Consider the following 27,855-nt stretch of genomic DNA (forward strand, 5'->3'; position numbering starts at 1 on the left):
CCTCAGCCCCCCAGCCAGCACTGCTGATGGCGCCAATGCTAACCACAGGGACAGCATGGCCTTGCTTCTCGGGGCAAGGCCAGCTCCTACTGCCCTGGGGTGGGACATGTGCCTTCCTCGCCCCACCCACCCCACAACTTGTGACCTGCTCACCAGGATCCCAGGGAAGGCTTCGAGGCTGTCAGGCCCAGAGAGGTGCAGCACTTGCCTCCCCTTGTGTGGCACACAGCCAACAAAATGGCAGGGGCCGTAGTGGGCCCTGCCAAGAGCCTGGGCCTTCGCCACCCTGCCAGGGCCCTCCCCACACATGGCCAGTCCCCACGGCCCCTCTGAGGTCTGCGCTCTTGTGTCCCTGGGGCTCCTTATCCGTGCCCCATGCCCAGTGACCCAGGACATGTCTGTGGGCAGAGGAAGGGACATCCTGGCCACCAGAGTCAGGCGTGCAGAGCCCTTCCATGGCCTCTGCCCCTGGCTGGCCGGGGCCCCTCTCAGCAGTGGCCACCCCTGCCCGCCTCAGGCCCCTCACTGCTCATCCCTCACTCATCTAAGCAGCATAGTGACCTCCAACCTGGAGCCCGCCCTCCCCCCTCCTCCAGGGGCTCCTCAGAGCACCAAGGCCAGCGCCAATGCCCAGAACCCCCACCCAGTGACCCCACCGGCGGCAGCGCCGATGCCCAGCGACCCCCACCCAGTGACCCCAACGAGGCCAGCGCCGACGCTCGGGCCAGACCCCGTGCGCTCCCGGAAGAGCAGATCACAGCGGCCCCTCCCGCGCTCAGAGTGCCACCTGCCCGCCCTGGGCCTCCCGGCAGCGTCCCCGCTGCTGACAACAGGGTGGGTGCCCGTGTCCTGGCGCTGCCGTAACAGATCACAAGTGGGTGCTTCAGAAAACAGTTCTGGAGGCCCCAGTCTGAAGGGACGTGGGGCCGGGCTGTGCTTCTCTGGAGGCCCAGAGAGAAGCCCCCCCAGCCCCGGTGTTCACCTGCTCCCCACAGCTGCCTCCGCGGGCACCTGGCCTGTTCCCCATGTCGCCGTCCCCCCATGCTGTTCTGTTCATAAGGACGCCAGTCATACCGGACGAGGGCCCACCTGCTCCCAGGTGACCTCGTCTGAACCGTCCGCAGCCACAGCGACCCTGTTTCCCCGGAAGGTGGCACCTGGGGAGCTGGTGGCGAGGACCCCGACCTGTCCCTTTGGGGCCACCGTTCAGCCCACTCCAGACTGTTCACTGGGGCTGCAGGGGTTCCCGGCCCCGGGTGCCAGCCCTGCCCATGCCACCTCATGGTCCGCTCATCACAGTTGCGGACCCTGCCCCCCACTGGCGGCAGCACAGCTGGGTGTGGCTCAGTGATTGTTTGAGGGGGTGCACACTGGAGGGTCACTGGAGGGCCAGGGAGGGAGCCCCGCTTCCCGGGCCCCCCGTACTGCCCAGGGCCTTTGGGCACCCCTGCGCGGTTCCGGAGCCCCCCCGTGTTACAGATGAGGAGGCCGAGGCTGGAGGGGCGTCCTGCTGCCACGGCCCCCCTGCGCCTAGGCCCAGGGTGGGTCTCAACACTGGGTGGCAGGTGATCCCGCTGCCGGGCATCGGACGCCAGGAGGGCAGTGGCTCTGGGACCTGGTGGCCAGAGTGGCCCCTGTGTGGACAGCCCGGCCTGGAAGCGACAGCGCGCCCAGGAACACGCCGGGAGCAGCAGGGGCAGCCCCTGTGCTGACCTCCGTGTGGGGCCCCTGATACGGGGCCGGGGGCGGTGCCGGGTTGGGCGCACACCTGTGTGGCCTCGAGCAAGTGGCCTCTCTGTGGGATCAGGAAGTGCCCCGCCCCGTGCCCCTCACCTCAGGTTGGGCCCAGGGCAACTTCCCCATTTGCTAGCGGGCCTGGGGGCAGGAAAGGCGGGGCCGACCTGGGGGTGACATCCTTCAACCCCAGTGTGCGCCCTGGACAGCCAGCTACGCGGCCCCTGCCCCCCAGCATCACGGGGCGCCCTGTGAACCTGAACTGGGCAGCAGGCTGCGGGAGCGGAGGGGTCCTCACAGCCCGGAGCAGGAAGGGACCCCGTTGGGCAGGACGGGGCTCCTGAGGGACAAAGGGACCACAGGGCCCAGAGTAGTTGTTTCACCAACGTCCAAGCACAGGGGCAGACGTGGAGCTGGCAGGTGACCCCCTCGGGGGCTGGTGTGAAAGGAGCACGCTGCCCAACAGGCGGGCACCAAGAGGAGCGTGCCCCCAGCCCAGCCCCCAAGGCCGCCCTGACCGGGGGCTGGCATCCAGCTCCCTCCACCGTCCTGACCACAGCGCAGACAGCAGCCTGAGGCGGCTCGCAGGGGCTGGGGGCCTGTGGGAGGGGCAGCTTCCACCTGAGGTTCCCCCTCTGGGCCTGGGGGTGACGAAGGCGCTCCCATGGCCCCCACACGCCCCTGCTCTCCGAGGTCCCCCACCACATCCCCCCCAGCCCCCAGGCGGTCAGCTGCGGCCCAGTCCCAGTGCTGAGTCACCCGGGAGGGGGGGCTGAGGTCGGAACAGGAAGGTGGGGCAAGGCCTTCCCTTCCCCGCAGGCTAGAGGAACACTCGCGCTTGGCACGCAGCCCGGCCCCACTGGCCCTACCCTGGCCAAGGCCTGGCGGCCGCCCCTCCCACCATGCCCTATAGGGCAAGACACCACCCCTCACCTGGCATCTCCCCGTGCCAGGCAGGACCTGGGGGCTCTGCCCCTGCGCCCTGGGCCCCGAATGCTCCACACTGAGATTAGGGGGCCGTGGGGGAGCGTGGGGGGCTGGCTATAACGGCAGATACCACCACGGAGGGGCAGCCCAAGGGGGCCGAGCCTGACCCCCGGAGAGCAGAATCGAGGAACAGGGTGGGCCCCGCAGAGCCCACTGGGTGTAGGGTCGGGCGCAGTGTGCGGGCGGAGCTGGCTGTGGGGCTGTGATGCCCCGCCCCAGGGCTGAGGAGGAAAGGACAGGGGCCCTGCCAGCGCCCTGGCCCTTGGGGGCTTTGGGAGGCTTCCTGTGTCACCACGTGGGCACACGGGAGCCTGGACCAGGGGCAGGACCGGGAGCTCCGCTGGCGTGAGAGGGCGCCATCCCCCGGTGTCCCTCCCTCACCCACATTCATGGAGCCCCTGCTCTGTCCGGGCAGGTTCCAGGCATAGGCAGGGCCTTCCCCACTGGGGGGCTATGGCCCCAGGGAACAGGAGCCCAGGATTGGCCAAGGCATGGATGTGCAAGCCCAGGAAAGAGCGGAACCCGGAGGGCAGCCTGATGTGCGGAGGGCTTCAGGGGGTCGAGCGGGGTCATGCAGGGAGGTCTGCTGGGGCCAAGAGGCGTGGGGTCCCGGGGAGCCTGAGCACTGGTGCATCTCGAGGTTGCCAGCACAAGAATGGTCTTGAGAGGCCTGGGAGTGGGCACGGCCACGCTCCAGCTGGCATGCACAGAGGAGGAGTGGGGTCAGGGAGCGTGGGGGTGCCCTTGGAGCTGCAGGGGCAGAGCCAGGCAGGGGAGCCCTGGAGGCTGGGGCCAACAGGGCGCAGGCAGCGGCGCGCACCTGCCAGGTGCCCCCCGGGCAAGGTACCCTAACAAAGGGAGGTCCCGTGCAGGTTGAGCTCAGTGACTTCTGAGCTGTCTCTGCCCAGTTATGGGTGCCACGCGTCACCTGAAGAGCAAGTACATTGTGGGCATGGCTTGGCCACTGTCAGGCCCGACACAGGCCAGCAGAGTCCTGGAGCCACCAGTTGTGTTGGGACCCCCAGGCTCTGGAGCAGCTGAGGCCACGCGGGGCCAGCCCCCAGGGGAGGGGCCTGCACCCTAGCCCACTGGTGCCTCTGGCCGCCAGTCCTTCACAGGTGCTGTCTGGGGTCCCTGCTCCTCAGCAGCATCTCACTCAGCCAGGGCTGGGGACAGGCAAGGGGCACAAGGCCTGGGAAACAGACACCGCCTCTGAGTCCAGGGACATGGAGCAGGAACAGGGGGAGCCGTCTGTTGCTGCCTGGGCTCGGGGGTGGGGGGGCCCTCCAGGAGCGGAGGGGGCAGGAATGGGCAGCGGGGCTACAGGGACAAGGCAGGTGGAACCTGGAGGGCCCAGGTCCAGGAGGACCCTGTGGGGAGGAGGGGGCGTGGATGCTTCCACCCACCTCCCCCAGGCCCACCCCAGGGCTCCACCGCTGGGGAAGAACAGAGCAGCCGAGTGTCTGTGGCACCTGTGAGGTGGAGGGCAGGGGCAGTGGAGCAAGGGGGAAGAAAAGCATAGGGGGGCCAGACCAGGGCCTGGAGGGCAACAGGCTGGGGCATGGGGAGCCCAGACACTCGGGGCTGCTCCGTGTCCAGCCTCCAGGCACCCCAACCCCCGATGCCCTCAATCTCCAGATACCCCAGCCTCCCCACAGACACCACCCAACCCCTCACCCCCACCCCCAGGCCCAACCCCCGCCCTGGGCGGGGACTGCAGGTGAGTCATGCCAGGCTGGGCTGGGGTCTGGCCTCTGCAGCCGATTTCCGCCTCCGTCCACAGCCCGGGCCAGCCAAGCGGTTGCTATGTTTATTTTTCTGGGAGCCTGAACAGATTCCAGGTAAAGGCCCAGGGAGAGGCAGCGGGTGGGAGGGGGCGGTTAGAAAGCCCTGGCCTTGGGTAGGCTGCCTGGCTGGGGAAGGGTCCTCTACCCCTGGCTCCACCTGAAAGTGGCCTCTCCACCCTGCAGGAGGGGGAGGTGTGGCCACAGGTGCCAAGCTGCGGGAGTGAGCGCCACCTGGGACAGGTGTGCCCCCGGGTCCCTGAGGAGGGCAGGGGACCGTGGGTCCGCCCAGATGTCTGTCATGTGACTTGGCTCCCTTCACTTGGCCTGGCCTGGCCCTGGTCCTGTCCATCGGGTGGGTGGCCGCTCCTCCACCGTCTCTGTGGCCGCTGCCCTCAACGGTCCCTCCAGGTGTCCAAGGTCATTTCTGGAGATGGCAGCAGAGCCCAGCTCCCATCCTCTGCCTGGACGCACAAGGAGGACAGGGCTACGATGAGCTGCAGACGGTGCCTGAGCAGACACCCCTCCTCCGGTCCATCTCCAGATGGAGCAGCTCTTGAGAAAGGTGGAGTGTGTCCCCTGAGAGCTGCAGCTGGCTGGGCAGTGTGCTGGGGACAGCCCTGGAGCCCTCAGAGCAGGCTGCAGGGCCCAAAGCTGTGACTTGCAACCATTCAAGGGTTTGGAGTCCAGGCAGGGCCAGGGACAGATCAGGCCACGGGGGAGTGCCCCTCGCCCAGGACAGGGCCATCCTGCAAAGCCACCCCCTCGGCAGGGTGGCTGCATCTCCTTGGCCCTTCACTCCCTTCCGTCAGAAAAGGGCAGCCTGGGCTGTAGGGCCACCGTCCCGGAACAGGTGGTGGGGCCAGGCCTGGGCTGGGTGCCCCTGCCCTGGGGAGCTGCAGGGCACAAGGCACCACCCTAGAGGAATGAAGTGTCCAGGGGATCGCAGGGGAGGGGGCTCAGCCCAAAGCTGATGGGGCCCCATGGGGCTGTGTGCAGCATGGAGCCTGGCCACCGAGGCTCTCCCGCGCTGGGCACCCCTGGTTATGGTCCTCTGGTTATGGGCCACTTGGTCCCCCACACACCAGCTGTCATCACCCCGCCCCCTCCACTCCAGTCTTCCTTCCACTCCAGCCCCTGTCGAAGCCCCTGCCCTGAAGGCTCTGCTGGCAGGCTGGCCCCAGGGCACACACGCACAGAAGACCACGACTGAGGGGCTCTGGGTCTGGGGGACCGTCCTCTTCCTCCTCAGGGCTCCTGCAGGACCACGGTGTCCCTGGCTGACCGCCCCCAGCTCTCCTAGCTGGAGGTGCGATGCCCCTTCCCTTCTAGGGGCACAGGGCTGAATCCCAGGCACCCCCTCCGATCACTGGTGGGGAGTGTGGGGTCCTCCCATGGTGGTCGGGCTCCAAGCAGGGGGGCATGTGGGGTGTGGTCTCTCAGCATCCCAGAGAGAAGGCAGAAGGCCCGGGTGGCCTGGGCATCTCAGGAGATCTCAGGGCATGGCCAGGAGGCCGGTACTGCTCCTCCCCCCACTGCCCGTTACCCTGGAGGAGTCACTCTGCCCCCACCCGGTGGGCTCCGCGTGCCCCGTAGGTAGTCCAGGACACCTGCAGCATCATTTCAGAGTGGGAGGCTGGAAGGTGCTCCTGTGCTCCCGGCCGAAGGCCGCCACCAAGGGCCTGACTCCCCGCACATCCTCAAACTTGGGCTGGCCCTTCTCAGGTGACGGGTGACCGGTGAGGACGGGGCTAGAGGCACCTCACTTGGGACCAGCTGGGATCCCAGCTGCCAGGATGCGGAGCACCCCGGGCTGGCGGCCACCCGCCGGCCCTCTGGCTGCCCCAGGGGAAACAGCAGCTGGTTGCAGCTGGCTGCCCAGCCACGACCCTCGGGCCGCGGTCCCGGGAAGGAGCGAGGCTCGGATGCGGCGGGGACTCCAGGGGCGCGCGGGGAGGCCGGAGCCCGCGGGTCCGGCGCGCAGGAAGAAGGCGCAGCTCCCTCCCCGGCGGGGTCCCTCCGCCCGGCCAGAGCTCCGGGCGCCCCTCCCGCGCGGCACGGGGTCCGGGCGGGGCGGCAGGGGCGGTGCCAGGCGGCGGTGACGCGCGGGGGACGTGCGGCGGAGCTCCGAGGGGCCGGCAGCCAGGCCAACCGAGCGCGGCGCCCAGCGGCAGGTAGGCGCGGCGCGGATGCTCACGGGGCGGGCCCGGGACCCTCGCCCCTTCCCCTCCGGTCTTCCCCCCGCTCCCCGCCCCGAGGGGCCCCCGGGAGCCCCCTGTGCCCCCCTTACCCCCCGCGCTCCCGTGCCCCCCTGCGACCCCGTGCCCTCTCGTGGCCCCCATGCCCTCCCGTGCCCCCCCCTCCCCCTCCGCGACCCCATGCGCCCCGAGCTGGTGACTCTCGGGGGTGGGCTCTGGCCGGAGGCGGCTGCACGGGGCAGCCGAGCGGGCTCGCGGGTGGCAAGAGCTCTGACCCGGGCGCAGGCAGCATGTGCTCCCGGCGACTCGCCGGCCGGTGGGGCCCTGCGTCTCCCTCACCTCCTCCGGCTTCTTGCCACCCCCCAACCCCCCAACACATTCACCTTGGGGTGTCGGTCCCCAGCCCCTGGTGTGGGGCAGACAGTTAGGGGGGGCCCCTCCCTCTGCCAGGCTCGTGGGAAAACCTGGCGGGGCCTCAGTTTATTTATCTGAAAAATGGGCAGACAACACAGGCTCCTGGGTATTGGAGCGACCACTGGGCTGTGGCCGCTGGGCTGAGGGGAAAGGAAGCAGTCTGGTCACGGCTCCCGGGGCTGCTGGGCATCCGGGTGAGGGACAGAGGGTAGCCCAGAGGCCGGTGCCCTTCTATCCCAGGGGCGCTGTGCTGCACGTCAGAAGCGCACACTGGGCAGGAGAGGCTCGGAAACAGACACAGGGGTGGCCTGTCGGGGACAGTGTGACGGAGGCCTTGCTGAGGGCTCTGAGGACTCACCTGGCAGTGCTGGGGCAGGTGAGCAGCCTCCCTGCCCAGGGGCCTGGGATGGGCCTCAGGAGGCTGGGCCCAGGGCAGGCTGTGCCTGACACGGTGTGACCTTGGGCAGGGCCTGGTGCCCTGGAGTCAACCTGGCCCTGACACACCCCCACCCCCCCCACACCCCCGCTAGAACCTCAGTGCGGAGGGGCAGCCACAGAAGGGGGCTTGTGCCCTCCCGGGCAGTGGCCAGGGTGTGTCACGGGGGCCTGTGCTGTCCCTGCGGCCAGGCCCTACTTGGCCCAGGGTGCGTCCTGGCAGTGCCCAGGCCAGTGGTCCTCAGAGGCTGGGAGTCCAGCAGGTGCCGCCTGCCTCACAGAGTGACCGGTCCATCTGAGGCACCTCTGGGTCAGGCCTCCGGTGGGATGGGAGAGACTGGGGCTCCTTACACTGCTGCCCGGGCAGGCGCGGCCCCATCTGGGGAATGGGCGGTGCAGAGAAGCCTTCCCGGGCGCGGTCGTGTCGAGGAGCTGGGTGCACCCTGTGGGCTGGGCTCGGCCGTGGGAGGGGCCAGGGGATCACTGGTGCCCAGGGCTGCTCCGGGACCCCGGGCGCCGCCTATACGGTAGCGGACCCGCCGAGAGCGCCTACTCCAGGCAATACGGCGGCGGCTCCTCCCTTGGCGTGGTCACGTCCCCCACGTCCCCTGGCCGAGCAGCAGCGGCAGGGCGGGCGGAGCTTGCTCCCTTCCCACACCCCTCCAGCCCGCCCAAGGCGGCCTGACCCCTACCCAGCCCAGTGGGGTGGGGTGGGAGGGGCCCCTGCTGGCTAGTAGGGCTTGGGATGCACAGACCCGTCCCTGGCCTTGGCCTTAGCGCTCTGGCTTGGGGGGGGGGGGGCGGGGGCGGTGCTACAGGCAGTCGAGGAGGGACAAGGTGGCCACGTGATGGGCAGGGTCCAGGGCTGGGGGGTTGCTGGGGCCTGCTCCAGCCTCTACTGCTCCCTGGCTCCGCGGAGTCTTCTAGAGGAGGGTGCCCTGACAGGGTGAGCCCACGACCCTCCACAGGGCCCTGGCCCCGTCCTTGTCACATGGGGCACAGTGTTGGAGGGGGGCTGGCCCCAGTGTGGTGTCGTCTGACGGACAGGCCAGCGTTCTCGCTCCACTGGCCACTGCAAGGAGCGCTCTGAGAAAACCAGACGTGCCTTGGGGGCTTCGTGGTCAATGGAAGTGGGGGCCCAGGCTGCGCTTAACAGGCCTGGGTCATGCTGGGGCAGTGGCCAGGCCCACGTCTCCTCCCTGCAGTCGGCTCTGCACACGGCTGGGGGCATCTGGGGCCCTGCGCCGGCCCGGGAAGGGGGACAAGCACGCTGACCAGAGGCGCTGTCTGAGCCCCGGGCGGACAAAGGCATCGGGATAAGCTGTGGCCCGTTTGCACAACAGGGCAGTCGGGAGAGGAAGGAAGGGGCCCGGGAGGCTCTCCCTGCCCCTGAAGGGAGGCGCTCTCACGTCCATCAGCACCCCCTCACGCCGTGGGGACGTGGGTCAGGTGAAGCCAGCTGCTAGCCACAATGAGGTGTTTCTGGTGCCCAGGCGAGTCTCCCAGGCCTCCTGGTGCAGGAAGCTGCAGGAAGGAATGCGTTGCCCCTCACGCCCCGCCCACCTGGAGCTGGTCTCCAAGGCCTGGACGTCTACTTAGATAACTGGCCAGGCTCCTCAGAAGGCGAAGCTACGGAGCACCTGGGATAGGCCGCACATTGAACCTAGGGGACCTGACAGGCCAGACACCCAGGACCCAAGGTGGGTGCGAGGACCACTGGCACAGAGGTCTGGGGGGGCAGGCAGATGCAGGAAGATGTGGGGCGGCTCGAGGCCGGCGGTGTGAGGAGTCGGGCTGCTTGCGTGCGCTCTGCACTGGTTCCCCAGGTGGAGACGCAGGTGGGTGGGCCGGGCAGAGGAGGGGGCACGGGGGAGGGCAGATGCTGGAGATGCTGCTGGAGAACAGGGCTGGCAGGAGGCCAGGCTGGCTCAGGGGCCGGGGTCCACAGTCCAGTGGACCCTGAGGGAGAAGCTGGCACAAGCCCTTGACTCGGGAGAGCACAGTGGGCCCTCCAGCGTGTGGCCTGCTGCACGGGGCATTCCGAGGGGTCCCCTCGCACGTTCCTCCCTGGGCCTTCTTCTGCTCGGTTACCAGCTGCCTGGGGCGGTGGGACCTCTGGGAAATTGGGGGGGGCAGCTCCCGGAGCCTCACCTGACCCAGGAGCGGGCACACACACACCCCACCAGGGAGATCAGCTTTCTGAGGCCCAGAGGGCGGGTTATTTCTGGGCTGGGGACGTGGTTTGCATGCTTCCCCGGGAGGGTAATGTCATCACAAGGCCAGCTGGCTGGGGGTGCGCCACAGATGTGCTGGCACCAGGTCCCCCCGCGCAGCGGTGAGGGTCCCTGACCAGCACCCAGGGGGGCCACTCCCCCTGTCCTGGGTCATGGGCGCCGTAGGGCTCTCCTGGGAACACCCCAGTCTATGCCTCTGCTGGCCTTCCTCCCCCAAGGCATGCTGGGCAGACAAGGCCATGTTGTTCTTGGAAATCCCAACCCCTTCTCTACCCGGCCCCCCTATGTGGGCAGAGCACGGCTGGGCAAAATCCCTTTGCTGCAGACCTAGATGCCCCACCTGCCCCCTTGTTGAGAAACCTCACTTTGAGGACTGGCTGGTGTGGGGCACAGACGGGGAGGGGCATGTTTTAGTGTGGCTGGCACCCCAGGCTGGGGGCTAGCTGGGAGGGGTGTCTCAAGAGCCGCTGGGGAGTCTAGGGGTGGGTCGGAGAGAGGACTGTGCCCCCCACCCCGTGCCTCCCGTGGCAGCCACACAGACCACGGGAGCCCCAGGGAGGGCCAAGGCCTGGTGGGCAGCGGAGATGGGGGCTGGCATTCCCCTGCAAGTGTGGCTGGGGCAGCCAAGATCTCAGAGGGGGGCCGCGGGTGGTTCTGTGACCCTGCATATAAAGAGCTGAGCAGCTCCTATTTTGGGGTTTCAGGCACACTTCCCTCTTTGGCCTTTGCACGGCTCACTAGGTGTATTTTTAAAAATCAATGACTGCCTGTAAGCCCACAACCACAAACAAGCCAGGACTGGGGACAACGGCCCCCCACCGTCCTCCGCCCTGCGTCTGGGGTTTGTGCTTTCTGCCTTAGACAGTATCCCTGCATCATGACACAGTCCTAAGATGTACTTTCTGGGTTTTTTATTAAGTTTCCCCGCTGTGTGTACCTTGGGGACCTCTGAAGCTTGGCGCTAGTGAGGTGAAGGGATACCGTGGCTTGCTGTACCCACCTAGTGTGTTTTGGGGGCGGGATTCAGCCCCATGTAGTGTCCCGTCCCAGCCTCGGGCACGTGGCTGGTGTGAGGGGGCACCTGGAGGAGAGGACCCAGGGGTGAGGCCAGACGATCCCGGCACAGTCCTGTCCCAGGTTCCAGGGATGCCAGGGGGGCCAGGGGGGGCCAAAGGGCATGGGGTAGGGAGCCTTGGGGGGGGCGCTCTCTTGGGTTCCCCGGGGGCAGGGGTGCAGGGGGGCTGGTGCCGTGTGCTGCTCCACTGGGCTGTGTCAGCCTCATCACCGGCCTGGCAGCCAGCAGGCTCCTGGGGACCCCGGCCTCAGACGGCGCTCCTCCTTAGCAGCAGCCGCTTGGGATCACCCGGAGAGTCTTCAAAATCACTCCCCTGCCTGGACACAACACCCCTTGAATCGGAGTCCAGGTGCCCCCCAGGCAGCCAAGTCAGGGTCCCCAGAGGGCAGGGCTCACATGCAACCTCGATGCTGGGAGGGGGTCATTCCCCCCCACGCTGACCCTGTGCTCGCTCCAAAGTCCTGTCCAGGTTCCAGCTACGCCCCGACTCGGCCCGACATACGCAAACGCGCCACCCAGGGGCTCCGCAAGGTCAAGGTCGAGGAGGAGGACTGTGTCTGAAAGGGGACAGGGTGGAGGCAGGCCTGACACGGGGGCTGTGAGGGACCTGGCAGGGGCGCTCCTGGGCATCAGTGTGGGCCAGCGCTCCCCATGGGGGCTTGTTTCTCTCAGAAGGGATCCTTGGCAGCAGCCCAGGGGCTGCCCCCCTCCCCGCCCACACAGAGAACAGCCTCTGTCCCATGAGGTGGGGAGAACCAGACCACCAGCTGGATCTGTGGGGTGAGGGGCTTCTGTGTGAGGATGAGGAGTTGAGGGGCGAAGACGGGAGGGGAAGGTCTTGGGCTGGACATCCGGTCCCAGCATTCCAAGCTGCTGGGCCTCAACAGGGCTAAGTTGGGGGTTTGGGAGGGAAGTGGGCCCAGGGCCGCTGTAGGGTCTCGGGCCGACAGTGGGCACGGCTGCCTTAGCAGCCCGGAGGCGGAGAGGGCTGCTCCAGTGGGCGGCATGGAAGCGGCGGCGCTGCCCACCTATCCCTTCACTCAGCCCTCCTGCCCACCCGGGGTCTCCCCTTCCTTGAGCAGCAGAGACCACCCCCAGCTCTCGTGGGAGCTCGGCCTGAGGATAAGTGGGTGGGAGGAGCCAGCACTGGCACGGCGAGGGGCAAGAGGGCACAGAGGCCTCCTCTGCGGCACGGACTGTCCACTTCCCAGCCTGCCAGCCCGCACAGCCAAGCCTGGGAGAGCGCCACCCCCCCCCGCCCCATCCTCAGGCTGTCACTCGGGGTGCGGTGTGACCACGGGAGCCCTGTTCCTTGGGGGTGGGCGAGCACGGCTGGACACGTCAAGCTGAGGTCTGGAGGGACACCACCCCAGGCCCCGTCATAGGACCTGCTCGCAGGGGGTGGGAAGTACAGGCTGCTCCCCAACATGGGGTCAGCGGGGAGGAGGCTGGGCTGGGCTGACGTCCCCACTGGGGTCTGTCCTCCTCAGGAGGTAACCTGAGACCTTGCTGAGCCCAAAAAAGCCACTGCCCTTTAGAGCCAGCTGGGTGTGAGCAGGCCAGGCCTGAGCGGGAAGCAGGGAGGAAGGGCTGCAGCTGCTGGTCCGCCCAGACCCTCCACCCCGGGCCCAGGTGAGGGGCGCAGGTGAGGGCCGGGGGCGGGGCTCTCAGGTGGGGGGGCAGTGGGGGCCCTGCTGTGGCCCCGCGGTGGCCAAGGCCACACTATTGAGTCAGCCTGACTTCCTTCCTCAGGGACGCACGACCCGCCCTCCTGGCCATGGGTGGTGCCGTGGTCGATGAGGGCCCCACGGGCATCAGGGCCCCTGACGGCGGCTGGGGCTGGGCCGTCCTCTTCGGCTGCTTCGTCATCACGGGCTTCTCCTACGCCTTCCCCAAGGCGGTCAGCGTCTTCTTCAAGGAACTCATGCGTGAGTTTGGTATCGGCTACAGTGACACGGCTTGGATCTCTTCCATCCTGCTGGCCATGTTGTATGGGACAGGTAAGGGGTGGTCACGTCCGGTGGTCACCTCGGGAGGTCACCAAGTGCGGTTCTGGTTAGGAGCTCCAGGAAGGCCTGGGGGTGGGGGGCTGGCAGGAGCATCGGGTACCTGCAGCCCCTGTTCCGGGGGGCCTGGAGTGCAGCCCTGGAGCGGCCGTGGCTCCCCATCGGGCCAAACCGGGCACAGGCCACGTGCATCTAGGACATTCCACTGTGAACCATGCTGTGCTCGGGCAGGCCTCTAAGTGTGACTTGCACCCTGAGCGCCTGGTGTGTCTGCTGAGCTGGGCTGGGGGCCAGGTCCCTGGGTGAGTGCGGAGAGGCTGGCCCTGCCCTGTACCCTGACCCCCACTCCTCCCCATAGGCCCACTCTGCAGTGTGTGCGTGAACCGCTTTGGCTGCCGGCCTGTCATGCTCATGGGTGGCCTCTTGGCGTCCCTGGGCATGGTGGCCGCGTCCTTCTGCAGAAGCATCATCCAGCTCTACCTCACCACAGGGGTCATCACCGGTGAGTGGGGCCCAGCCGGGAGCGGGGCAGACCATGGCTGGCCCCTCAGGCGTACTGGGGCAATGTGCCCGGGCAGGGCCTCTGAGGAGCAGGTGGCCGTGGGCTGTCCCTCGCGCCGGTCTGTCCCTTGTTCCTCATCTGACAGGGGCTTTGGACACACACCGGGCCCCCCATAGGGACACCTGGAGACCCCCACGTAGAACCGTTTAGGGAAGAAAACGGGACAGGGACGAGGGGCTGGGGGCTGGCCGACGCCTCACCCGCCCGCCCCTCCCGCAGGCTTGGGCTTGGCACTCAACTTCCAGCCGTCACTCATCATGCTCAACCGCTACTTTAACAAGAGGCGCCCCATGGCCAACGGGCTGGCGGCCGCGGGCAGCCCTGTGTTCCTGTGTGCCTTGTCCCCACTGGGGCAGCTGCTGCAGGACCACTATGGCTGGCGGGGCGGCTTCCTCATCTTGGGGGGCCTTCTGCTCAACTGCTGCGTGTGCGCCGCGCTCATGAGGCCCTTGGAGGCGCCGGTGCCCGGGTCGGGGCCCGTGCCCCAGCGGCCGTCCCGGCGGCTGCTGGACCTGAGCGTCTTCAGGGACCGTGGCTTCCTCATCTACGCAGTGGCCGCCTCCATCATGGTGCTGGGGCTCTTTGTGCCTCCCGTGTTTGTGGTGAGCTACGCCAAGGACCTGGGTGTGCCCGACACGCAGGCTGCCTTCCTGCTCACCGTGCTGGGCTTCATCGACATCTTCGCCCGGCCCACTGCTGGCTTCATCACGGGCCTTAAAAAGGTGCGGCCCTACTCTGTCTACCTCTTCAGCTTCTCCATGTTCTTCAATGGCTTCACGGACCTCACTGGGTCCACAGCCAGCGACTACGGAGGCCTGGTGGTCTTCTGCATCTTCTTCGGCATCTCCTACGGCATGGTGGGGGCCCTGCAGTTTGAGGTACTCATGGCGATCGTGGGCACCCAGAAGTTCTCGAGTGCCATCGGCCTTGTGCTGCTGCTGGAGGCCATCGCCGTGCTCATTGGGCCGCCATCGGGAGGTGAGTAGGGGGAGGGCAGCAGGCAGCGAGCCTTCTTGGGGAGGGGGGCCCACCTTGGGAGGGCCCAGCTCACAGTCAGCAGGTGTCAGGAGCCTCCAGGAACCTGCTTAGTCCCCCGCAGAAAGGGGCCCAGGCACATGCGAGAATCCTGAGGGTGCTGCTACCCCGCACACGGGCTGGCTCAGAGCCAGGGTGGGGGTCGGGCTTTTGCTCTTCTTGGTGAAGGCTGAGAATATCCCAGGGTGGGATTTTAAACAGTGTGGGCCAGGGGGGCACCCTGGCCAGCGTCTCTCCAGCAGATGCTATGGGCTCCCACCCAGGGGACCCCGAGAGCGCCAGGGCTGTGCTCCGTGGTCCTGGGGCCCTTCTGGGGCCTGGGCAGCTTCCATGAGGGCCACAGTGAAGAGGCCTCCACAGTGACAGGCAGCGTGGCCGGCTACCTCACCCTGACTCTGCCTCCTGCACCCACACAGCTCCAAAACCTCCTCTGAGCCTCTGGCTCTGTGCTGCCTGCAGGGGTGGGGGGGTCCAGGTCAGGTCAGGGTCCCCCAGCAGCACAGTGTACACAGGCAGCTGGTGACTGGGGGCGACTTCAGCCCAGCCAACATGGTCCCTCCTCTGCAGGCAAGCTCTTGGATGCGACGCACGTCTACCAGTACGTGTTTATCCTGGCGGGGGCCGAGGTGCTGACCGCCTCCCTCGTGCTGGTGCTGGGCAACTTCTTGTGCATTAGGAAGAGGCCCGAGGTGGTGGCAGCGGTGGCGGAGGAGGAGGAGCAGCGCCACAAGCCCCCTGCGGACGTGAGGGTGGACTCTCGGGAGGTAGAGCACTTCCTGAAAGCAGAGCCTGAGAAAAATGGGGAAGTCATTCACACCCCGGAGACGAGCGTCTGAGCCGAGGAGGCCAGTGTGGCTCACGGAACCGGACAGACACTTCCAATGCTTGTGTTTATTTCACAAACAGGACGAGCTGGGGCGGGGCCATCCGTGTTTCTCTGGGGAGTCGGTGGGGTGGGAACCGTGTCATTCCAAAGCAGGTCTGTGGTGAAGCCGTGCTGCGAGTTTACGAGCCGTCTGCACCAGGGACCCAGCCTGCTGACCCCAGAGCAGCCCGGTGCCCACCGCTGAGCTCAGGGACCTGGAAACCCACGCTTCAGAGACAACACGCCCGGAATCAGGGGGGCTGGGGAGGGCCAGTGGAGCGGCACCGCCTCCCCACACGCTGACTGCACCCCGTCCTACCCAGTCTCCACTGCGGCGCCCCAGCCCACCCCTCACGGGGTGTATAGGGCACAAAACTCCCTTCCTTCACCCCTGAAATAAACCTGCGTGTGGGAGGAGCCACCTTGGAAGGAACATCTTAAAGGAGCTGGGGGGGGGCGGGGGGGGTGTCTGACCGTTCACTCCAAACTCACTTCCGCCAGACAACCTGGTCGTTTCTACAGAGTGGCTCTGGGCCAGGTCAGCCTCCTAAGCGCTGCTGGTTCTGGACCCTTCTCTGCAGGGGCCCCAACGGCTCAGAGTGTCCTCACAGGGCCCTGGGGCCGGCAGGGAAGTGGGCCCTGCTGCAGGGATGGGGCATGCCCGGGAACCCCTACGGGCGTGTGCACTTAAGCTGAGACATACGTGTGATTCGTGTTCACTATGTGTGTGTTTAAAGAAAATGATCTTCCTGCCTTCCATTTATTCACCCCTTGGTCGGCTGATCGTGGCCCTATGCGGTGAGTGCCCAGGGCGGGCATCTGCTCCCGTCCTTGTCCAGCCCTGCTCGGCCTCGCCCCGGGTACCTCACACCCACCTGCCCTCGTGGCCAGTGGTGGCCTGCGTGGCTGGGAGCCCGGTCAGAGGCCGCTGGGGCCGCCTCAGTAGGTGGTGCGTCGCGGGCGCTGGGGACGGCAGCGGGCACCCTGGCGGGCCGCGTGCAGCCGGAGAGACGCCACGTCCCTGCTCCTCTGCAATGAAAAGCAAGTGAAAGCTCACATCTTGTCTGTCCCAGAGGTGCCACCCCCGAGGGGGTGCCGCAGTCCCTTCTCCATCTGCCCATCAAGCTGTGCAGAGGAACCAGGCACCTTCCTGGGGTGCTGGCCCGAAGCCCCGGGGCCCTGGGCTGTGCTGGTGCTAGCTCTGCATCTCCTGCCCTCAACGTGTGTCAGGGGGAGCCTGGCGGGGCCCCCAGCTGCTGCTGGCACGTGACGCTGCCCAGGCTTCCTGGGCCTCACACTGCAGTGTCCCTGACTCTCACCCTAAACTGCTTCCCTGCTGCTGGCCCGGAGCAAGGGCAGCGTGAGTCCTCGCTGGACTCTGTGACTGTGCCCCAAGGCTGGGCCCAGCGTGAGGACCAGTCCTGCTCCGGGGACACTTCATATGAAGTAGCTGTAGGATGGCCAGCTTATCAGCGTTGCTCCAGTTGGGCAGGATGCACTGGGGGCCTGGGACCAGGCGCACACACATGCACACACATGCTCCCAGGTGAGCAAGAGTTTTGCCACCCTCCTTTGGCCTTGGGAACAAGGGCCCGTCTTTCCCTTAGCTGGCACCTCAGTGGACACGCTAGGTGGGCTGAAGGCCCCTGCCCACCACAGCCATCAACAACTGGAGGCTGGGGTTCAAGGCCCGAGGGTAAGCAGACAGTCTTGTCTGCCTAGGTTTGGACTGCAGATGTTCCGGGCTGGGCTGGACATGGGAAAAAGGAAAACTTGCTGTCCTCAGGAAGCGGTGGCCACCGAGGGCCGAAGCCCCTCCCTTACAGGAGCCCAGAGCAGTCAGCACTCGGGCGGCCATGGGTGGGGTGGTCCCTCACCCTCCAGAGCTCCCTGCCAGAGGAGGCTCATGGCCAGCACCCTGGAAGCCAACCCTCCCAAGGGATGCAGGTGCCTCTGCCGTGCCTCCTCGGCCCCTCCTGGCAGGGCCTGCACACATCACCCCAAATCACCCTGGGCTGCTGGCCCCTAGCCTGGTTAGACCTGGTCCACCTCCCACAGGCACGCACAGGGAGGGGCCTGTGTGGGGAAGACCCTGGCATATGCACATGGGCCCCAAACTGGGGGTGCCGGGGTGGGGAGGGAGGGTCTGCCAGTGACAATTTGGGAGGCAGATGCCCAGGACCTGCGGGGCCCACTACTGGGGGTCCTGGGCCCAGTTCTTTCCAGGACCTAAATGGTGGCCTGGGGGCACCTGAGGGGCTCAGCGGGTTAAGCATCTGCTCGGGTCATGGTCCCAGGGTCCTGGGCCTGCATCGGGCCCCCCTGCTCAGAGGGGAGCCTGCTTCTCCCTCTGCTTCTCACCCTACTTGTGCTTTCTCTCTCTCTCTTTCTCTCTCAAATAAATAAAATCTTTGAAAAAAATGAAAAAATAAATAAACTGTGGCCTGGAGGACATATGCCGTGGTGGACACTCCCCTGGGACCTAAAACACCTGGTACAGGCGTGTGGCAATGGAGAGCGCTGCTTCCAGAGTTCCTGCTAGGCGGAGCTAGGAGTGGGACAAAGGACGGATGTGGGGGTTTCCAGGATTGGGCTCCCGATAGCCCTCTCAGTGGGGGTGAAGTCTGTAGGGGGTGCAGGGAGTGGAGTGCTGAGCCCCGGGTCAGGGAGGTGGGGGCAGCTGGCATACATCTCTGAGCACCGAGGGAGCGAGGAACGGGCCATGGAGGCTCTGGGGAGAAGGCAGTGCGGTGGTCCCCGCCCTGCTGCAGCCCCCTCCTGACAGAACAGAACAGAGGAGGACAGCCCAGGGCTTGTGTCACTGCCACTCTGGTTGGGGGCAAGGGCGGGCAGCTGGGGTGAGCAGCAAGGAGTCCGAGTGTTGCCTTTCCAATGCTGGCAGCTGAATGAGGAGGGGTAAGGGTCAACGAAGAGCCCAGCCGGAGAGCAGGGACTTTGGGCCCACACCCTGCAGGACACCCCCAGGGCCCTGGAGCAGGAAGGGCCAGATTACAGGCCCAGAGCACCTGACTCCTGGGGCACACCACCGGCCAGCCCATCTTCTTGTGCAGTGGGGTCGGGGGCTCAAGGGCTTCAACAGCTCACACAGGAGAAGCAAGCTGAGGCCGCGAGCACAATAAAGGGAGGGGCCCACCACGGAGCTGGGGGGTTGGGGGCAGTGGCGGGGTGAGGAGGGGCGGAGGGCAGAGCCCCGGGCACAGGGTTTGAGCAGTGGCCCCTCAGAGGGATTGAGGCTGACAGGCCTGAGCCCCCTGGTTGGGCAGAGGCCCCTGGGTGCCGCCTCGCAAGAACCATGCGTGCCCCTCAGTGGCAGCAGGCACGCCAGCTCTCACGCTGCTCACTTCCCAGAATACTCCAGGCAGGTGGCAGTATTCCTTCCTGGGCTGCCCCAGGGGCCCCAGAGCTCGGCACCAGCTTCGTGAAGGTGGTTAAGCCGGGGGGGAGAGGGGGGGTCTCCAGAAGACCCACGTGGATAGGCACGTGGGTACGGCTGCACTGTGTCGGCTCTGGGACCCAGGAAGTGGCGGCCCGTCCCTGTGGCCTGCTGCCGACCAGCTGACAGACGGCGCCGACGGGCCCCACACAGACAGCAACGCCCCTTCTCAGGAAATCAGTTTTCACATGGTTGACCTACACACAGACACCTCTCTATGAAATAAAGAGCAGCGGAGGGCGGGGAGGAAAGGTAAAAGTCATCACGGGTTTATTATTTACACGGTGGGTAAGCACATAAATGCAGTGATCACACAAATGTGCCGAGTCAGAGACTGGCCACCAATACACAGGTTGATACAGACGTTGCAACTACATTTCCTGCAGTGGGAGGGCAGCGAGTGTGCACGGCCGCACAGCTGAGGGCCCAGGATCTGGGCCCACCTCTCAAACACAATCCAGCAATTTCAGGTTGAAGCCCAGATGCAGAGCGTGGGAAGCTGCCCCTAGCGGGTCTCCGGCACTCCATGGGCAGCTGCAGCTGCTAACACCTCGCCAACAGGGGCAAGCCCCGCTCTGAAGAGCCCCCAACTCACCCTGACCTGCCCAGGCTCACACTGCTCTCCCAGAAACACAGCCCCATCTGGCCAAGTCCCTGCACCCCAAAACAGAGTAGCCCGCTTGGGACTCACGAAGCAGCACGGACGCACTCCGCACGGTCAGCACACACTAGTCCCGGCGTCCTGTGCCAGCGGCCTGGGGGCAGACACAGCACTCGCAGTGGGGTGATAGGTGGTCAGGTGGGAGTACCCACGAATACCCATTATTGCACCTGTTTCCCACAACGGGGGCTCCCAGCTACTGGCAGCCGCGTGGCCCGGTGCCGCTACCTGCTACAGAATGAGGGGGCACCCGGAAAAACCGGCAGGAGCCAGCGGGCCCGAGAGGGTCATACTTGCGAGACTCCGACCTGCCCTGCTCCCTGACCCCCGTGGAGCTTGCTACGCCCCAGTGAAGGTCGTGGAGGAAGTGTGGGACGCCACACCCTCCTGGACGGCCAGGTCGAATCACCAGCTTCTTGGCACTTCAAGGCGGATCCCCTTGGGCCCAAGGCCTCCGCGGGTGAGCCCAGCACAGTGCAGACACATCCTGGGTTCCGAGCACACAGGTTCACACACATGGAGGCCAATCTACACTGATCACGTTTACAGTCTGTTTAGAAAATTTCCCAAATTCAAAGACACTGAGGCAACACCACCACCAAAATAGCCACACATGACCCCAAGGAAAGGCCCGATGTCTCTCTGTTCGAAAATCCTCTCCTGAGGGACCAGCGACGCCCACACAAAGCCTTGGCTTCCGAGGTCTTCCGTGCTCGGGTTCCTCCTCGCCGCATCCAAGGGAATCAGGTACGCCACACCCACTAACTGCTCTGAGGCCCGCGTCGTGCAGGTGTTCCGGTGCAGGTGGGGGACAGTGAGAGCCGACACCAGCGTAATGAGGCCATGGGACACACGGCACACAACACACACACAGACGCACACACGTCACTTACACACGTCTACACAGGACAGCACTTCTGGTGAGAAAACCCCTCTCCACAGTGGACCACACGACAGACCACAAAGCAGAGGACGGGCGCCCGCGCGCGCTCTGCTCCCTGACTCGCTCTGTCCTACACTGAAACTCCACACCAGCCTTTGCTTCGGGTGCTTTAAAGTCAACATCTGTTTTAAGACCGCAAAAACAGACGAGAAAGAAACAATAAAAAGACAGATTTCTTTACACAGATTTAAGCCAGTAATTTTTAGCAAAATGATACAAAACTGTCTTAACCAAGTAGAAGATCGGTGGTTACAGTAGGCTCGTCAGGGAGCAGGGAGCGGGAGTTTGGTTCTCTCTGCAATTGTCTCTCACACTCTGCTTTTCTTCCCAGCCCGTGACAACCGAGTCCACGTGGGGGGCCCTCGGTGCAGCCCCTGCGACGGCAGCGCTTTGGAGTCTGTCCGGTTTAGTTTGTGTTTTGTTTCCCCCACGGGCGTCGCTGGGTGGGCGGCCTGGAGAGCTCCCGGTGTTAACATTTCGGTTCTAGACCGGGGGGCGTGTCACTAGTAAAGCCATTGTAACAGAGTAGATCAGCCATGCATTGTCTGCCCTTCACAGCAAAAAGGAGAGTTCTCATCGGTGCACCACAGACTGAAGAGCACTGGAAGCCACCCGACCGGCAATCTGTCGGAGCCAAAGCACAGGAGAAGGTCAGCATGAGGCCAGAGGCACGGGGCCAGTCAGGTTCGGGCACAACACAGCAGTGACGGCGAGGGCACGGGGACGCTGCCCGGCCCTACTCTGGACGCCCGCGCCCCAGCCACTCCGGGCGGCCCCTGTGCGTCCAGGACACGTGCTCAGCAGGACGAGTGACAGGAAGACGGGGAAGGAGAAGAGGCATGCAAGCGAGGAGGCCAGGTGGCCACGGAGCTAGAAGCCCGAGAACGATCGGACCAGACAGAGTCCAAGCTCGAAGAGGTACTTGCTCCCCGCTCTCCTTCCTGGAAAGTGACCTGGTGTTTTGAAAGCGGGGACCAGGCGCCGGGTGGACACTGGGGCTCCCCGTGGGGGAGGTGCGAGGAGCAGCTCCTACTGAGCTGCCCCCGAGAACGCAGTCACGCGGGAACCGCGGAGCCCGGCGGCGGCAAGGCCCGGCTGGGAGGAGCCACGGTGTCACCGACCGACATGCGCCAAGGGCAGGGGAGCAGGCGGCTGTGGCTGTGACGGGTTAATACAGACGGCAGCACGGATGGGACGCTGAGCAGAGACCGAGCTCGAAAAGAAAAACAAACGACAGAAATCAATGCGAAAGGAGAGAGTGACCAAGCCAGGGCGGCAGAGCCCACCAGGACTCCCGCAGCGAGAGCGCAAGAGCCCCCCCAAGCACGGCCCGCTCAGCTGAGCACGAGACGACACACGCCCCGCACAACGGACCCGGGCCGGGCGGCTTGACGGCCCTACAGCCCCAGGGCCACTGGAGCCAAGTGCAAGTGCAGAGCCCTGGGTGCCTGCTCCCACCACAGGCCCCTGACTCTTGAGACGCCGCCATGGGGCCGACGGCCAGCCCACGGTGAGCAGGGTCCCGGGGCCGCCCCGTTCAGGGACTCCCGGTCTGCTCTGGAATCCACACGAGAAGCACTGGGCGGAGGGACGTCTCTCTCCCTGCAGCACCTGGCATGCAAGCCCAGTCCCGCCTGCGCACCCCTGTGGTGGACGCAGGGGTGGTCAGCGCCCACCCGCCCGGTGCCTGCCGTCTGACGAGACCCAACATGAGCACACTCACCCGGTGCTGCCTTCCAACGGGGAGACGTGCAGCTACTTGCCGTGGTGTTCGAAAGGAATGCTATTCTGAGGTGGGGGGAAAAGAGAGCTGTTGGTAAGGGCTTTGCTGGCACGAGCACGGAGGCCTTCCTCACCTCACTTCAGCCAGGCCCACCACTGGCCGCGCCACCTCACAGGGGACCCCAGGAACCTGGCGAGTGGCCCCCGGGCGAGGGCAGCCACTGCTGCTCCTCTGGGTCGCTCAGCTGACGAGGCCAACAAGGGGCCAGGCACAGCCTCCTCACTCCTCCGGCAGTGAGCCAACCTAACATCCAGCCCCGCCAGGACGCACGGACTGGCCGTGAGGAAGACGGAAGGGCTGCAGGTCTTGTTTCGGGAGCATGAAAACCAACCAACTGAAAGGAGTAACTGGCTCAGAGACCGGGACGCATCCTATTAACAGCACTGGACCCAGGAGGCCTTTTCTTCTGAGAGAGAAAAACCCGCAGAAAGGTTCACTGACCGGATGCTCTTTGGGCTCCGTGCTGCTCTGCTTGAGAAGCCGGACTCACACTCCGGGTCGGTAGTGAGGGCACTGTGCTCTAGCACAAGCCGCCCTCGAGAAGGGAGTCGGGCAGAGGAGCGGCCACCCTCCTGGAAGTCGGAGTGCGCCATGGCGGGGGTCTCAGGAGAAAGGACACAGGTGTCATCGGCCCCTCCCCGTGGCCAGCTGGAGAGTCAGCAGGGTCCTCCCACAGGAGGGCTGGCGGCTCTAGCACCTTCCTGCTGAAGATCAACTACTTCCTTGGACTTGCTACCTCTGCACAGGACACAGCCTCTCCTCAGCGTGCACAAAGAACTGAGACAAAAACAGCAGCCATGGGGGAAGCTGGCGGAACACGGCCTCAGCCCCAGGGGGGACAGGGCCACCCTTGCTTTACAGAAGCATCACCGGTCTACCTTCACCCCACTGTCTTTGGGGGAAATGTGAATGGAACCTGAAGAATCGTAGAAGCTGGGGCAACTGCCCTTGCTCTGGAACTTCTAAACCACCAAGGCAGACATGGGGGTCAGCCTCTTGCTGTCCTGCAGGGTGCTTGTCACCCCTCGGAAGGCAGGAGCCTCTCGCAGAGTCTCCTAAGGAAGGGCGCTGGCAGGTGATCGGGAAACCCCAGAGAAGGACATCCATGGGACGGGGCTGCATCGAGGACACACCTCCAGGAACTAACTCTGTCCTCAACGTGAAGATCCTAAGAAACCCTCTAGGGTGACCAGTGCTCCTTTCAGGGGGAGGGGGAAACCGCAAATCACATCTCTGGAGGCTCCTTCCTCCTGTCCAGCCCTGCGGCTTCTTCACAAGCAAAGACAAAAGAACAAGCACGCGGGACTCCCAGTGGCAAGCTGGTCCCAGCCAGGACCTCATGGCAAGGCTCCTGGGGCGTGTGGGCTGAGGCTGGACACGCTGCAGAGGAGGAGCTGGGCTCAGCCCAGGGGTCACACGTTCTCCAATCCTTTCCTTTCCCTCAGGGGTCCCAAACCCTTCAGGCACTTTCTTTTCTCACAAAGAGAGTTTGCTCCTTCCTTAATCTCTGCTGGCGGAGGCCCAGGCTGTGGGTCCAGAGTCCAGACAGAGCCCGGGGCGTCCACAGACCCAGAGCAGGCCGCAAGCTTGTGCTCTCGGCCACGCGTGGGCACACATGGCCCAGGACCGCTTCCTGGCTGCTGATTCATGGATTCCGGGGCCTGTGGGAAGAAGCCTGGAGCCCTCTCTGTGTCCCGCGGGAGGGAGGAGGGGTGTGGGGCTGGGAGCCACAGTGGGCCCAATCTCATAACCCTGGCCAGACTCCCCCGGCCCCACAACTCAAACTATCTGCACCCTAAGTCTCTCTGGGAGAAACTTATACAGAAACAACCCATTTCTGGCAGAACTACTGGTAAACTGGACATGTTTATAGTGAAACTATCCACTTCACTTGATTAAAAGCAAAGGTCAGGACACTCCCTCTGCCTCCTGGGCACAGACCAAGCAGACACCGCAGAACTGGGGTTCCAAGCAGTTCTCATAGGCCCCGCACTCCCCTAGCCAAGGTGCTCGACCCACCAATCCACCAATAAGCTATACCGAGCCCCAAGCGCATGCCCACAGCACGGCCCAATGCTAACCCAGCCACGAGAGGCCTGAGAACAGCCCAGCACTCCAGCACCTTCCTCAACCAGTGCCTGCCACCCAGCAGACACCACAGGGCACAGGCACCCAGAGGACCCCAGCAGAGACAGGAACAACGTCCTGCTCAGGTGGGTGCTCTACCCTCTGACCCCACCGCCATTCGCACAAGAGGACCCTGAAAGGTACCCGAGGAAGAAAGTCCATGTGCGTGCAAAGAGCTCATCTGTGGAGGGCACGTGAGTGAATGCACAAGAGCCACGGCACCAAAGCCACAGAGGGAAGAGCAGGATGTGAGCGGAGGGGCCTCACATGGCCCAGCCATTTCCCTGAGGACACCTGCCTTGTCAGAAGACAACCAGACAGGGACTTCTGAAGACAGGAACCCTCCCTCGCGGCACACTGCCTGGCGCCAGGCTCCAACAGGCTTGTCCACACCACCTTATAGGGGCCGCCAGCAGTCCCCCCACAGGCTGTGTGTGCCCATGACAAACACGTGGTGTGAGATGTGGCGTTTCCAGTCTGCATGGCAAGGTGGCCTAGCGTCCAGGGCTGGCTCAGGGACGGAGCTGGGGCTGCGAGGAAGGCAGCAGAAGAGAAAAAGCCCCATCACCTGTACCCGCAGCTGGGGAGACAAGCCCTCGTCCGCCTTGGGCTCCCAACCCAGGGGCTGCACGGCAGCAAGAGGCAGTGTCCCTCTCCAGTTAAAACTCAGAAATGGAGGAGGAAGGAAAGAAGAAGCAAGCTCGTCAGCACCCACATCCCACTTGGCTTGGTGCCCCAAGAGCAGCCCCAACACAGAGAGGCCCAAGGCCTGCAGCAGCCCGAACTCAGCGAGCCCAGAGCGCGAACCCGTGCGGTGCGCGTACCTGTGAGGTGGACATGCGGGAGGTGTCTTGCCGGCCCGTGAGATCAGAGGACGAGATGTTGACGGGAGCGCCGCGGTGCAGCCGCATACTCACTTTCCGCTCTCTTTCCACACCGGACACGGGCCGAGGAGAGGTGTTAGCTAGAGGGGGAGACAGGGGCGAGGGTGAGGGCTTGGGGCAGCCCCGTACCCGGTGTGAGGGGGCCTCTCCTCAGCATCCACGACCAGAGGGGTGGGTGCTGCTGCACCCTGGCCGGCTTGCACCCCGATTCTGAGCTCAGCAGTGGTAGGCAGAGTGCACGGAGCACTCAGGGATGCCAGCGTGCTGGCTCCAGGCGGGCCTTCCTGGGAGCAAAGCACCAGGTACTGAGAGCCTCCAAGGGAGCACTTGGAATCACGAGAAAGAGAAACAACGGTGACAGGGCCTTCCAAGTCCTGTGCAAGAGACTTCCCCGGGCCGGCCAATCCTCAGAAACCAGAGTCTACCGGAACCACAGGCACACAGTCTCGCCCACGAGGTGCGCCCACCTGGACCCGTGTGGGGCCCTGCAGCTCAGCCAGAGCAGCCAACATACAAACCAGAAACCCCCAAGTGCCTGCTGAGGAGACGTGGTGCTCGCCCACTCACCAGTGTGTGAGGTAGGGGTGAGGGGGGTGGGAGGAGCCACTTCCTGGGTGCCCCGCAGGCGGCCAGAGGCCGTGGAGGGGAGGCCGCGGGCGGCTGGGTTTCGGGAGTGCCTCAGCCGCTCCTCTCGGTCCCGGCGCTCCCGCTCAGCATCATCAGCGGCCCGGCTGGCTCCCTACGAAGGAAACAGGGTAAGACCAGACTGAACAGGATTTGGTGGAAACAGGCTGTCCCCTGCGACTCCAGAACACACCAGGCGCACTTGGACCTGCTGCTAGAGAAGCCATCCGCAGCAACGCAGCCGGCCGGGAAGAGGCGGCTCTCCCTCTAGGACAGCAGCCTGCCCCTAGACCCTGTGAGCGCACGCACGAGGTGTCCCTGACACGGAACTCCAAACACAGATGGGAACTGGGTGGCCTCTCCCCACTGAGCATCCACACAGGGGTGAGAAATCGCAGGAGATCAGGTCAGCGGCGGGCCCGATGTGCTGGTGTACAGGGGATCCCAGAGGCACGCAGAAGCAGTGGCGTCTGGTGGGCAGCGGGCCCAGCCAGAGCCCAGACTGCCAGCCCCAGGGCACATGTTGGGCCAGCGCCCATGTGACAAGAATGCAGGCAGCCAGGTCTGTCCTGGAAGGCCCGCACGGTGGCCACCACTTCACTGGCTGTGCTCCCAGCACAAACAGCTAGTTATACTCAGTGAATGACGAGTAGTTATACTCAGTGAATGACGAACCAGAGGAGTAGGGGGGGGTGCAAAACCCGCCACGTTGTTACAAACAGCGCTGTAATGCAGTCTGCAAAGGGCAGCCCACAGGCCAACTTCAGCCACCAGTTTCTGTAAATGAAGTTTTTCAGCTGCAGCCACACCCACCTACGACACACAGCGCCCGTGGCAGCACACAGCTCAGTGCTTGGACCACCATGCACACACCAAGTGGACATGACTCATTCTCCGGCCCTTCCCAGAGAAGGGTAGCCAGCCCCACTGGGAGGGGAATGATGCCAGAAGAGGGCCCAGACTCTGGGCGATGTGGGGTGGTGCATCCTGAGCCAGCCCACCGTGGGGCACCCATCTCCCCTGTGGGGCATCACCTCTGCACGTGCCAACGCCACAGGACCAGTCTGTCTGTCTTATGCCCTCCAAAGAGGAGGTTCTGCTCCTCCGTCAGATCTTGTTACCTTGGAAAGGTTCCAATTTCTGTTTTAAAAGTTCATAACTAAGGAGAACAAATTTGTAACAAAAGATGAAGTTACAAAAAACCCTGAAACTTTCTGGCAACAGTGTCTGAAAATTAATTACTCAGGTTCATATAAGAGATTCAGGGTGGGCGGGCAGATTTAGAGAAGAAAAACATCAGAGCTCAACTTCTACACACGGTCACACCCAAACACCTGTGCCCATTTGATAAGCCAGGTACCAAAGTCAGTGACAGTCTAGCACCCCTCCAGGCACCCACTTGCTGGCTCACCTGCACAGCTGCGTCGGAAGGAGGAGGGGCAAGAGGTGACCGCACCTTGCCGAAGCCCTTGGCCATACCCTCCCGCACAACACGCTCTCTGGACCCGTGCCTCAACATCACAGGCAGTCACAACCACGGTGCTCTTAGCCACGTGGACGGTGATAATAGAAGGACCTTCCAATTAAAGATTTATCACTCAAGTAACAGCCTTGGTTCTGGGCAGACTTGCACCTGCGAGACATCCTCTGCTGGCTCCAGGGGGCCCAGCACCGACCAGGTGCCGCCTCTGCTCTCCCGATGGGTAACTTGCTTCTCAGAACCTCCCGCCCATGGTGGACTCCACCTAGGCCACAGCCCTCACAGGTACGCTCGGCTCCCCCAATGCAGCGCATGTGCCTTCTAAAGCCTGCACCTCGTCCAGCAGAGGCCTCTGGCTGACCGGTTGTTTCCCCTTCATACCATGATGTAAACGAGCTGGTGGCACACTTACAAATTTGAGCATGTTCCAGTCAAACACGTAGTCATAGGAGAAGCCCTGGCGGTGGAAAAGATTCCTGAAAAGCTGCCTCAGGTAGGAGTAGTCGGGCTTGTCGTCAAAACGCAAGGAGCGGCAGAAATTCAGGTATGTGGCAAACTCAGCTGTAAAAC

At 64.7% G+C, this 27,855-nt stretch overlaps 2 protein-coding genes across 9 annotated transcripts in view; one reads left to right on the plus strand and one right to left on the minus strand.

Moving 5' to 3' along the window:
* Positions 1–4,472: 4,472 nt before the first annotated feature.
* Positions 4,473–15,746, plus strand: SLC16A3 (solute carrier family 16 member 3). Of its 6 annotated transcripts, XM_072782045.1 has the most exons (7): positions 6,572–6,679; positions 9,046–9,252; positions 12,352–12,493; positions 12,614–12,861; positions 13,226–13,369; positions 13,649–14,407; positions 15,032–15,746. In XM_072782045.1, exons 4-7 carry the CDS (start codon positions 12,639–12,641, stop codon positions 15,298–15,300), a joined length of 1,395 nt encoding a protein of 464 aa, XP_072638146.1. In that variant the 5' UTR covers positions 6,572–6,679; positions 9,046–9,252; positions 12,352–12,493; positions 12,614–12,638; the 3' UTR covers positions 15,301–15,746. The 6 variants fall into 6 exon arrangements, with proteins under 6 accessions (XP_072638148.1, XP_072638142.1, XP_072638146.1 ...); XM_072782042.1 differs by lacking the exon at positions 12,352–12,493; XM_072782046.1 differs by lacking the exon at positions 9,046–9,252 and having other exon boundaries at positions 6,661–6,679.
* CSNK1D (casein kinase 1 delta) overlaps positions 15,341–27,855 on the minus strand; it is a 34,430-nt gene continuing 21,915 nt past the window's right edge. Inside the window, exons 6-10 of one of the 3 annotated variants that reach the window (XM_072782048.1) lie at positions 27,698–27,846; positions 25,749–25,920; positions 25,122–25,261; positions 16,205–16,358; positions 15,341–15,557 (exon numbers count right to left, since the gene is read on the minus strand). In XM_072782048.1, coding sequence (XP_072638149.1) covers positions 16,269–16,358; positions 25,122–25,261; positions 25,749–25,920; positions 27,698–27,846 — 551 coding nt within the window. In that variant the 3' untranslated portion in view covers positions 15,341–15,557; positions 16,205–16,268. Of the gene's footprint in view, positions 15,558–16,204; positions 16,359–19,030; positions 21,012–22,110; positions 22,176–25,121; positions 25,262–25,748; positions 25,921–27,697; positions 27,847–27,855 lie in introns of those variants that run through there. The other 2 variants (XM_072782051.1, XM_072782050.1) reach the window with 2 other exon arrangements.

This window comes from Canis lupus, chromosome 16 (assembly GCF_048164855.1).
Source record: "Canis lupus baileyi chromosome 16, mCanLup2.hap1, whole genome shotgun sequence".
NCBI classification, from domain to species: domain Eukaryota; kingdom Metazoa; phylum Chordata; class Mammalia; order Carnivora; family Canidae; genus Canis; species Canis lupus.

What these genes read in the sequence shown, in the direction of transcription:
- SLC16A3 (XM_072782047.1), top strand. Translation starts at nt 12,639, where the DNA reads ATGGGTGGTGCCGTGGTCGATGAGGGCCCCACGGGCATCAGGGCCCCT. An exon ending in GGCCATGTTGTATGGGACAG is followed by an intron (nt 12,862 to 13,225) that starts GTAAGGGGTGGT and finishes TCCTCCCCATAG; the next exon opens with GCCCACTCTGCAGTGTGTGC. An exon ending in CATTGGGCCGCCATCGGGAG is followed by an intron (nt 14,408 to 15,031) that starts GTGAGTAGGGGG and finishes CCTCCTCTGCAG; the next exon opens with GCAAGCTCTTGGATGCGACG.